At 39.7% G+C, this 12,794-nt stretch overlaps 1 protein-coding gene across 1 annotated transcript in view; it reads left to right on the top strand.

Moving 5' to 3' along the window:
* LOC137647158 (zinc finger protein 665-like) overlaps window positions 1-12,794 on the top strand; it is a 59,387-nt gene that overhangs the window by 24,145 nt on the left and 22,448 nt on the right. Inside the window, exon 4 of the mRNA XM_068380437.1 lies at window positions 7,273-7,408. Within this exon, the coding sequence (XP_068236538.1) occupies window positions 7,273-7,408 (136 nt within the window). The remainder of the gene's footprint in view (window positions 1-7,272; window positions 7,409-12,794) is intronic.

Genomic DNA, 12,794 nt, shown 5'->3' with positions numbered 1-12,794 from the left:
TTGGAAGTTGTAAGAAGAGCAACTCTTTGTCTGTTTTGTCATGGGAACACTAACGACATCTGACGAGAGATTTTCCCTGAGTGTCGGCTTTCTTTGATTCTAACTGTACTTTCAAATTCTGAAAATTTATGTAATGCTGGCTTTTAAAGGTATGGTGCCTAAATAGATATAACCTAGAGTACAGTATTTTATGATTAAGATTGAGAGTAAGCTCTGGTTTAGTGCTCATGAGCGCAGGGTTGTGCCTTAGCCGCCTGCTGAGCGCAAATGCACAACGTTCTTAATTTGGGATCCTAAAGTATCCTGAACAGAGTATGAAGCAACACTTTTCCTTCCATCTGTCTACGTAGAAAAGGTGAAGGAGGGTGCCGAAACTCATTAATTGCCAATCCAACAGAAATAGTGCGAGGCCATGCCTCTCCAGTCTGTCTTTCTACTAGGTTAGCCGGGTCAGCCACCCATTCTTCGACTAAGCTGGGTTGTGGCATGGGGCCATGCAACTCTGGCTACCGGGGTATTCAAGCCAGTGGGTAGCCATCCACTTCACCCCAAAAGATAGGTGGTGTCATGACTGCTACTACTACTTCTTCTAAGAAGAATTGATGGAATCAGAAATGGAAGAGGAGGAGTTTCATAGCTTCACAGGCTAGCGTATCCTTACCCTTAAAAACTTACGAGTTGGTTTTCTGTCCAGAAGGACCAATCACCTACAGTATAACCAGTGCACTGGTTTCATCTTGCTCACCGACCCAAAAGGTAGTGGAGAAAATTATGTAGAGGTCCATAGGGGAACAGCGGTGGTTGTTACCCCAAGCTTACGATTGTTACCCAACTACACAGGTAATGGTCAGTGTGTAAGCTCTCGTCTACTCTCCATAATAGCATGAGGAATACTGTAAACGATACCGTACCTTCATTGTGGATGATAGCCTTATCGGTCTACTTTATGGTGATGGAGATTGGTCCTGTTAGGACCATTCACAATCAGCTGATGAACTGGCGGTGGATGTCACACCAGGCTCCCTGTCACTAATCCCAAAGCTACTGCCTGATGCATGAGGTCCGTATTGGTATAAAACTGTATAATCAACAACACTCCTATAAACTTACTGTATGGTGGTGGAGATAGTTCCGTGTAAGACCGTTCACCTGCAACTGATAGAACAGCAGGTGTTGTATCAACAGGCTCACGATTGTTAACTGACCCTAAAGATGCAAGTAGGTGACCCAAGTTCTGTATGGTACAAAACGAGAATCAGGTTAATGAACGATCCTCCATATTGCGATAGGAACGAGAAAGGCGAGCTCATACATTTGCAGCCTTCCCTGCCAACAGTGATGTTTGGTCTGAGCTGGACTACTTGTATGCTTTCAGTGTATCAGTGGTAATTGTAATACTGGCTTACGCTCACTCGACTTGCCCTGAAGATAGCGGTTAGTGGAGAAGTACAGTCCCTCCCTTCCGACACTTGCCCCAAAGGTACAGTATCAGGTAGTGGGCGAGTACAGTCGCTCCTTCCCTAAAGAGGAGAGCAATCGCTAAAAATCCCATGGAAATTTAGTGAAAGCCCTTCACACATTACTATCTTCATTGTGTTTTACTGTACTCTAGGAAGAAATGTCTGACAAATGGGGAAGAGTTTGGTAGATAAGGAAAAGTGTTTAAACTCCACTTTCTCTCACCAACTAGTCTTCCTATACAGAGGAGTCATAGTTTGGGTGACCGATAATGAATGCAGTCTCAGAAAAGCTAGAAGAGTTTCGTCTTTTGCAATACAAACCTCTACACTGAGGTTTTGTACCATAGGGAGAGCTTGCTGACACTGCAACACAGAGATCACTATCTGGGAAACAGGTACAGTATAGGTGAAACTAAGTCTAAATCGGGTAACACTTCTGAGGAAAGAACTACTGTGCTGCAAAGTGAGATGAGTTATTCTCTGAGTTCATCATCTTGCTGATAAGAAAAGCATGTACATCACTCCAAAGGGGATTGGTTATGAACAGTTACCCCTACATAAAGTAAGCATTACATGTGGTTTTCAAGGTTGTATCCCCATAGGAACAAGATTCACTTTACCTCATGCTGTTTACAAATGAGTGCTCACAAAAAATGAAAAAATAAACTTTATCACAATCAAATTTAAGAAAAGAGAAACGGTTGAAAGAGGAACGTCACAAAGACAAAAGTGGTTATGTATTCTGTGACGTGTGTAGCCCACCTGTCAACCAATTACCACATTAACGAGTCAATGGCGTTCCATTGCCGCTGAAGACATCCTTATTTTAAAGGAAAAAATTTTTGTGTTTGCATAGGTGCAAATGCCTTTTCCATATCATTTATGAACACCATTGTCGGGAAAAAATGTAGAAGTTAACATGTACAGTGAACCCTCGTTTATCGCGGTAGATAGGTTCCAGACGCGGGCGCGATAGGTGAAAATCCGCGAAGTAGTGACATCATATTTACCTATTTATTTAACATGTATATTCGGACTTTTAAAACCTTCCCTTGTACGTAGTACTGTTAACAAACCACCCTTTAATGTACAGAACACTTAATGCATGTACTACAGCACCCTAAACTAAAACAGGCACAAATATTAAAGGCGATTTTATATCATGCGTTTCCTAAACACCTAAAAAGCACGATAAAAAATGGCAACCAATGTTTTGTTTACGTTCATCTCTGATCATAATGAAGAAACAAACTCATTTAGTGTACAGTACACATATATGTATAGGTTAGTTTTTGCATCGATTATATTGATTATACAGTACTGTACTGTATGTTGATTTGTTTATTACCAATGTTTTAGTTTACGTATTTTTCTTAGGACTTCCAAATGAAATGTTTTTCTTTATGACGCCGCCTGAAACGACGGCGTGTACGCTCAGTAAACAACCACGCTCAGAATAAACAAGGCATTTAACGCGCATGATGATAGTGATAAATAATGATACAGTACATACAGTATTTACAGTAAAAGCATTTACAAAATATGTTACCTTACAAATATAAATTATACAGTATTGTACGTAGCAAAGCAGGAAAACAATTTACGAGAGAGAGAGAGAGAGAGAGAGAGAGAGAGAGAGAGAGAGAGAGAGAGAGAGAGAGAGAGAGATTGTTTTACGTACGTAAATGTAAATTTTAAACAAAAAAAATATGATAGGTTACAACATGTAGACTTTTAAAACCTTCCCTTTAACTTAATGCATACAGTACGTACATTACTAAACTATAAAACAGGCAGTAAGAATATTAAAGTAAAAAATAAAGATTGTTACTGTACTCACCACGAAAGAAGTTGAAGAAAAACTTGAATGGTGATGGCGATGAATTTGCTGCACAGTAGAAATGATGATGATGAAGCTGATGATGTGTTATACTGTGCAGCCAATGATAGTATTTTACGTCTCTTCAGACGGAGGTGTCTTTTCCTGGGACACCTCTTCAACTTCTTCCTGGGAAACTTCAATTTCTTCCGAAGGCGTACTAGCAGGAGGAACTGGCTCTTTTTTGCGAGGCTGGAAGAACATTGTGATCGGAAGTTGTTGCCGCTGCTTCTTTTTTCGATCCAAGAGCATTTTGTAGGGAGTCATTATGTCATCAACCTTGTTGCAGAATTGCATCGAGCGAACCATATCCTCGTCCCACTCTTGCAACATTTCTTTCAACTCCTTCGCGTGGTTGCAGGCCTTGGCAAGCCGTTCTAATGTTAAGCCCGTTTCTTCGACATTTTCTTGGGTCTCTTCCTGGGTATCACTCTCTTCCTCACTTGCCGATTTCGTCAGGTCTTCGAGGTCTGCGTCAGTTAGGGGCTGGGAATGGCAGTCCAACAACTCGTCGACGTCTTCAGTCGTCATGTCGCCAAACCCGTCACCTCCAATTATGGCAGCCAACTGCACAGATTTGCGTATTGCAGAGTGTTGGATTTCCGACGGAGTAAATCCCTTGTCGTCGTAAACAATATCGGGCCACAACTTCTTCCAGCTCGCATTCACGGTTGCAGGTTTCATCTCTTGAAGTGCCTTCTGAATATTCTGCAGGCACGTGGCTATGGTGTACTGCCGCCAGTACGCCTTCAAGTTAAAATCTTCATCCTCGTCATCTTGGGCAGCATCCACACACGCAACGAGGTCCGCCAAGGTATTCTTCATGTAGAGGGCCTTGAACGCCCTGATAACCCCCTGGTCCATCGGTTGAATTAATGACGTGGTGTTGGGTGGCAGGAACTCAACCTGAATGCCCTCATGCGACAGGTCAGTTGCGTGTCCACCAGCGTTATCCATAAGGAGAAGGATCTTGAATGGCAAGCCCTTCTCTAAGAGATATTTACTGACTTGCGGGATAAAACACTGGTGGAACCAGTTGGAGGTCAGCATCTTCGTAATCCATGCTTTTTGATTATGCATCCAGTACACGGGAAGGAGATTCTTATTTTTATTTTTCAAAGCGCGAGGATTTTTCGACTTATAAATAAGCCCCGGCTTTAACAAAAATCCAGCAGCATTGCCACACATCACGAGGGTAACGCGATCCTTGAATGCCTTAAAGCCAGAGGCTTTGGCTTCCTCTTTGAACAGGAAAGTTCGCGACGGCATTCTCTTCCAAAACAAGCCAGTCTCATCCATATTAAAGACTTGTTCCGGCTTGTATCCACCTTCGGCGATAATATTCTTGAACGTCTGGTTCACGTAAGTTTCAGCAGCGGCAGTGTCAGCGGAAGCAGACTCCCCATGCAGGGAAACGCTTTTCAGGGCGAAGCGTTTCTGAAACTTCGCGAACCATCCTTTGCTTGCGGAAAAACTTTTCTGAGGCTGGGAATCAGTGGATGTCCCTGGTTGAGGATCATCTGCATCATCATCATCTTCAGCATGGTTGCCGTCGTCGTCTTTAGGTTCCTTTGCAGCAAAATTCTCATATAAACTCAAAGCCTTTGTTTGGATGGTGTTCGTATCCAACGCTATGTTCTTCTTCCGGCAGTCGGCAATCCACACAGCTAAAGCACCTTCCATGCGTACGATCGTTTTATTACGCGTTGTAACGACTCGCTTCGCTGATCTGCTAAAGGTGATTGCAGCCGTCTTTCTAATGTTCGCCTCGTCCTTTTTGATATAGCGAACGGTGGATTCGTTGATGCCAAAATGGCGGCCGGCTCCCGCGTAACTTCTACCATCTTTTAACATGTCGAGAAGCGTAACCTTCTCAGCTATCGTCATCATCCTTCGGTGGCGTTTAGGCTCACTACCAGCCTTAAGAGAAGCAGAACGCTTGGGAGCCATTACAGTAGGATTTACGTACAGTACTGTAACAAAAAGTTCAACTTAAAAAGGTCGCACACAGCACAGATTAAACTTCACAAACTTAAGAACGTCTACTCAGCGATACGCGGTAACAGAGAGTGAACGATCCAGCCCCGCGAGAACTTTGATGCTGCGGGTAGAAGATGCGGGCAAAACACCAATCACAGGCTAGATAACAAAACTTGAGTTCTGATTCGTCATCTATCGGCGCTTGAACCAATCACAACCCGTCTTACAGTACTATGATGCGTTGGTTACCTACTCATAGAAGATGCCCCGCGCATACTGAACGTACGTAGATTAAGTACAATACCGTAATAATAATAAATAATGATAATAATACTGTACAGTAATAATAATAATAATAATGATAATAATAATAACAATAATAATTTTATTAACAACAACAACAATAATAATAATAATAACAATAATAATAATACACACTTTACGTACGCTATTTTACGCCTCTCTCTCTCTCTCTCTCTCTCTCTCTCTCTCTCTCTCTCTCTCTCTCTCTCTCTCTCTCTCTCTCTCTCTCTCGTACGCTTATTCGAAATGTGATTTTTGCAACAAAGAATATTATTGGATGCAGTACTGTACTACGTACGTATACATACAAAAGATTCATGGAAAAGAAGCACATCCATTACAGTACACACCATTCTAATATGGTATGACTGCATCTGATTTGCGTTTCATGTTCGATTTAATTTTACTACGTACTGAATTATCGTATGATCACATTCTCTTTTCGTGTTTTATTTCTTTCTGTGCTGAATTATATATCATATGTAATGCAATGAATAATCAGTAAGAGCAGATATTACTAATTACAGTATTAATGGAATTACAGGTAACAAAATATCGTATTTGGGGGTCTTCAGATTTCGCGGTATTTTCGAATTTTCGGGAAAATCCGCGATATGTATATATATATATGGGTTATGGAAAAACCCCGCGAAGTGGTGAATCCGCGATTGTCGAACCGCGAAGTAGCGAGGGTTCACTGTATGTTCAAATTGGTTGCGATACAGTTTTTAATACAAATATGGAAGAGGGATATTTATTTTATCATATTTCCCTTTATGTTATGATACCTTTAAAGAGCTTACTTTTAAGTCCCTCCAAGGATCAAGCATCCATACCATAGAATTAGAATTGACTTGTACGTCCACCTGCCCAGTCGCTTCTTTGAAAGGCACTAATGTGGTCCCAAGTCAAGTGATAGGTCTCGAAAATCACTCTCTATGATGGCGGTCATAGAGAATGTTTCTCTCCTGACAGAGCACTTCGGCAAATAATAGACTTCTGTTGAAGAAGCTCCTCAGTAGAGTTTTGATCCCTCCTCGGTAAAACAGTCCATGTTCCAAAGGAATTCAAGCGGTCTTTGTTTCCAGGGTGGTATGGTTGTTGTCTTCGGCAGGGGCGAACACATTTCTTGCTAAGCTGGGGAGGGTCATCATAGCAATTTTCCCTCAAGAATATGTCTGTTTTCTGCTTCGGCAAGAGATTTATAGAGAAGATGCTCCTCGGTATTGTGTAGATCCCTCCTTCTTTGGGGATACCGTACAGTAATTTCAAATGCTAAAACTAATAAATAGAACTGGAAACTTTTGGTGTGAATGAAAAGGGTAGATACATGAATGGTGACTGGTTACTCAAGACTGGAGAATTCAATCTAGTAGTGTTTGCAGGTCAATTGAAAGTGACTTTTCTGTTGATCAAACACTTTTGACGTTTTTATATTGGGATATTTTATCCTTCATTACAATTGTTTGCAGTATTTTCTTATTTTAATTTCTTAGTTAATATTTAGAATTTATTTAGCTCTTGTTAAAAGTCCCTTGAATATGCAATTTTCCCTAGAAAAATAAGTACAAAAAAGGATCAACTGTAGTCTTATTTCTTTGTAAGTGATGTTAGAAGTCATAGAATTAATTACTTTTGCTCATATTTCAGGTAAACCATATCCTTGTAAAATTTGTGGCATCAACCTGAGGACAAAGGAAAGTAGTAAACGACACATACTCTCAAAGCACATCAAGGAACGACGTCATTTGTGCAATGTTTGTGGCAAGACTTTTGTATTCAAGTTGTAAGTATTTTAGTTTGTAGAAAGTTTTAATATTTTGATTATTCATCATGATTCATACTAATGCCCTTTTAATGAGAGAATGCCGTGATGTAGGCACTCGGCTTCAACGTGGAATCTCATTTCCTTGTTGAAGCCTTGCGATGGCCAAGAGTTCTCTCAAACTTGGGAATAATCTTTCCTCAGTTTGACTCTAAATTTCTCTTTATTATATTTCTACCTCTCAACATTACTCCTACCTCTTAATTTAAACAAATTTCTTTCAGCTTGCTGTCCTAACTCTATGAGTAATATTTCCCTTATATTTTTTTCATTTCTCTATTTATTTATACTGTATACGTGTTTTTTTTTCCCTAATGGTGTGGATATTTCCGCATTCATTATTACTGCCTGCATAGATAAATGAGAGAAGGTATCATGGTTGCGAGGTGTTTCATTCAAAGGTATATGTGAGAGTGTTGGATGATCTCAGCCATCCCGAGGATGGTGGATGATCTCTTTTGGCGGAACTATTCTCAAGGGTTGGGTCATCGGAATCCGGGGGGATCCAATACTTGAGGTAAAGCTCTCAGTTTTTGGCTGAAAGCCCATCATTACAGATAATGAGAGGATGATTCCATATTTTCTTGATGTCGGTTCTATCAGTCAGGGTTGGCCTACACCTGTGTCCCTATATCTTTTGTGGCACTATCTCACAGGTAGGGTATGGAGTGGACCATCTGGGAAGTACAGTATACTCTCACTGCGCCGATAATGGAGAATGCAAATTTTCTTTCCAATATGATCCTCTCCTTATATACAAGCAAATCAACTAACCAAACATGACCCCTGCTCATGAATTTATTAAATAACGAACCCCATCCCCTAGATACGCCAACTCCCCCTGGCCCTGTAGATGACCTCTAGCAATTCTATTAGGAAAAATTCTGTTGCTGACTTAGGAACAAAAAAGGACCATTCCTCCAGTGTTCAGAAGTGTGATGGTAATGTGATGAAATTAAGTGATTCGTACTCTATATGCTATTTGCTAATAAGCTGTCATTATGAAGCATTATGGATGACTTTTAAACTTATGGTAAAGTTATTGAAATAAGGATGAATTTCATGGAAAAAAGAGGGAAAATGGAAGCATGGCTCTTCTTTAGTAATCATGAGGAGGCCTTTAAAGCAATTCGGAAAATTTCAGAAATAGAAATTGATAATAGTGAGATTACTGGAGCACTATGCAGTGCTGCTCCAGGAAACCTTAACCTATATTGCCCTAGTGACTGGTATCAGAAAGCCTAACCCACCAATGTGGATTACATTATTGCAGTCTCAAAGGAAGATTGCTATAGTTATTTTAAATTTAGCAAACCAATGCAAAAGAAAGTGGGTACTATAGAACATGGAGAGATTTCTAGATTTGGCAAGAAATCCATCTTGATTCATGCCAAATCTAAAACATAGTCTTTCGTGATAAATAATATGATAATGAAAGAAAATCTAATGATGGGTATCAAGCCGCATTTGAATTTTAGTTATGGAAGCGGGATTATTTTTAACAAAGACCTTTATTAGTTTAGCAAGGACAAAATCTTGGATATATTTCCTAAAGAAATATGGAAGGTCCACAAGGGTCCCAGAACCATTATGATTATTTTAACGTTTGAAGATCAAAGTTTACCCTCTCATGTATGCATAAAAAATTAGCAAATATCAGTTTGCCTTTATCAACAGAAACCTTTGCAGTGCTAGATTGCTTCAAAATTGGACTTTGATGTAAATACCTTACATAAAGATCTGTAACAATTATTCTCATCCTGAGCATGGACCCTGTAGCTATTGCATGTTGTAATAATTGTTGCCAGGATCATAAGCCAACCTGTAAGAAATGTCCTAAATGTTGTTATTACTATTAATATTACAAGTCAAGCTACAATGCTAGTTGGAAAAGCAAGATGCTGTAAGCCTATGGGCTCCAACAGGGAAACATAGCCCAGTTAGTAAAGGAAACAGAGAAATAAATAAACTACAAGAGAAGTAATGAACAATCAAAATGAAATATTTTAAGAACAGTAACAACATTAAATCATCTTTCATATATAAACTATAAAAACTTAAAAAAAAACAAGAGGAAGAGAAATATGATATAATAGTGAGCCTGAGCGTACCCTCAAGCAAATAGAAGAAGCAGCTGTTCAGAAGTCAGATGCAGAACAAATCAGTGTGGGATATGCTAGGCGACTTCTAAGCAAGTCAAAAAGCTGTGCCAAGGCCTTAAAATGTAAGGATGCAGGACATCAGAGGGAACTGTAATAACACCTAGGCCAGGTAATAGAAAGTAAGGCTAATACTATGCCTCGTGATTTAGATTCGATGCATCTTGTTAAAAAAGTACCATCTCTTTCCCTCTGAATGTACCACACTTCGGATGAACAGCCTAAGGCTTTCATTTCGGGTAGCATCATTGTCAGATTTAGGGGAAGAATCTTATGCTATTGAGCTATTGGATGCACCTGTCTTTATGGAGGTGCATAATCTACTTAGTTCTCCAGCTTTTAATTGATAAATAGGGAGACCATCATTTTTCTCCCTTCCAACGAGAAATGCAAAAATACCTATTGCAAATAGGTGCGAAATTCTATTTGAAAATGATAAAATTTAAAAAATTTAGATATATCAAAGATTAATTTCGAGGTTCACCATCCCCCTTGACAAATAAATGAAAAGGCTGCTAAGAAAAATACCAAACCAAGCTTAGCAAGACTTACTTTTACAAAGAGAGTTTTAGCGATTCCTATCAATTCCAAAAACTCTGTTAGGAAGACTTCTAAGGAATCATCCAAAAAGTAAACTTGTTATTTTTTCTTCAATATTACAGAGGAAATGCCAAGGCCTGAGGGGTAAATATGAAGAGCTGAAGCCCTTATTTTATGACTAATTGCCTGTAGTTGCATGTCTAGAAGAAACAATGCTAGATGTCTTTACTCCATGCCTTAGAGCATACATTAATTACAGAATACCATTTAATCCTAATCCTAAAGGTAGAAGTCATGGCAGAAGCCACAAACATATAAAACTTATACAAATATATTTACACACAATTGCATATTTATTTTCAAATATCTATACATATACATATGCCTTTCTTAATGGGGATACCTTGATGTGCAGCTATGTATATATGTATATAAATCCAACGTATTCCATGTGTTGAAAAACTGCAATTTGTAGTTCTAACCTTTGACAGAAAGGTGACTTGGGTCTCACATCTCTAAAAGCTGAAATTAAAAAGTTTAGAGATTTTGAATATTTTTGAAGTATCAGCCCATACATCTGGGGGAGTAGATCGTCAAACACCACAAGCGTATGAAGTCTTTATTTTATCAAAACATTTATGTGGATGTGAAATATATTCTTCAGTTTCTGCTGCCAAGTTGAAGATTTTAGATTTCATTCACTATGCTGGCACCAGATTAGCTACTAGTGCTTTTAGTTCATCCTCCATCCCTGGTCTTTAAGTTGATGCAGGTTAGTGCCCTCTGGATTTATATCGCCAGTCCTTTATGATAAGATATTGGTATAGGTTACAGAGACTTTCTAATTCATTGTCCTTTGAAACTGCCAAAATAGAAAATTTCTTTCCATATAATGAGACTCTCTCTACATCCCGTAAGCCTTATGGATTTAGAGTGAAAAATTGCTAAATATCCTGAATCTTTCTAGGAGTGTGGTACTCCCTTTTGGGATCAGTCACCCCTCCCTGAATACTTCCAGAGATTTCTCTCTGTAATAATTTTACTGGCTCTAAAGAAAATGTAGGCTGCCGTTTTTGGAACACGTAGAACAACACTCGAAACTCACAGTTAATGTATAGTCACTCAAATGACCGTGAATTAAGAAAAAACACAAGTCAAGAGAGCTAAACACTAAAAGGGTAAACGAGATGAATGCAAAAGGGTTGATCGTAGAGAGGAAGTAAGAGTACAACCTCTTCACTTCACGACCAGCAGTGTTGTGAAGAGACAATGTGGGAAAGTTCCTGCTTGCTCCTTGCGCTGTGTTTACCCAGCACGAAGCATGAGGCAGTCAACCAAAATTTTTATGCGTCGTTCATCAGAAAACATGATTTCTGGGTCGAACCTGTGGCGCCCGGCGAAAAGTCCTTCTTGTATACCTTTTCTGATAAAAACCTTCCAATTATACCAGAGAAAGATAAAAGCATGGAATGCTGAGGTTACAACCCTCGCGCGAGCACCTTTTGGGTGTCGTGTATAAAGCAAAGGCGCGTGAAATCCACTATTCACAGGTTGTCTTCCATTTAGTTAATTCCTTCGCCAAAGGGATGGGCCGATACAGAGGCCCTAGACACATCCCCATCGCCGCACCACCCACGCCACGACGCGAGCGCCATCTGAACAACATCCTTCTTTTTGGAATTCAAAGTGTTGAATGGTTTTGTTGTGCTCTCGGTCTTTTTTATCTATCGTGGATTTATTTTGTCATGTCCGAAGCTCCATCTTCACACATTCCAATGTTAAGTACCATAGTTTGTTTTGACAGTATTTTATTGTACCGGGCTTGTGTTTTATATCCAGTATAGTCTGTTTTATTATTCCCGTCTGGCCTTTCATGGCGGCCATTGTTTGTTCACTTGTTTGGGAATTCATCTTTATCTGCCCGTTTAGTACTCTGTCACTTAGGTTCTTGGTTAAGTCCCTGGCCTTATGCCTTTAGAACCGTTATTATTTTTATTTTTTTTTTTTTTTGTGTATTTATGCTCATGGTACTTTTTGCTAGTAAGTCCAGCCTACGAACGAGATAGCGATTTAGCTTTGTTTTTGTTTAGTAACCGCCCGAGGCGTTCGTCTCGACTGTGCTATTTATTTTAAGTTTTAACGGATGCTATTCTTCGATCGTAGTGTTATATGGATGTACATTTTTATTTTATACGTTTGTAATAGTGTTTTGTGATTTATATTATACGTTTGTAATAGTGTTTTGTGATTTATAGTCCTGTTTTTGTGTCCAAGAGAGCGAGAGATTGGGGTCCCCGTTTTCTGTTCGCAGTCACGAGTTACCCCTTTCTCTCGTTTTCTTTCTTAGCTCCGGTGGGGGAGCGGATTTCCCGTTTTCCGTTTTGTGCGTTCAGCGGGTTCTCCCTCCCTCACCTCTCCCCCTCTGGGTGGATGATAACTTACGAGTTATTTATTTTTCGTGACTTTTCAATTGTTAGCGTTATTTTGGTCCGTGTTTCGTCCTCTCCCCGTTACGGCTCGGGAGTAGTTATGAACGTTTTCCACTCCGCCTTGAGTTATACTCCGCCACGAGGGATTCTCAATTACTTTCGTTCTATTGTTATATTTATATTGTTTACTACATGGGACGGGCTTCATATTGTTTAGAT

The sequence above is a fragment of the Palaemon carinicauda genome, chromosome 9 (genome assembly GCF_036898095.1).
Source record: "Palaemon carinicauda isolate YSFRI2023 chromosome 9, ASM3689809v2, whole genome shotgun sequence".
Classification (NCBI taxonomy): Eukaryota; Metazoa; Arthropoda; class Malacostraca; order Decapoda; family Palaemonidae; genus Palaemon; species Palaemon carinicauda.
Note: the sequence above shows the minus strand (reverse complement) of the source record. Positions and strands in the feature narration are given on the sequence as shown.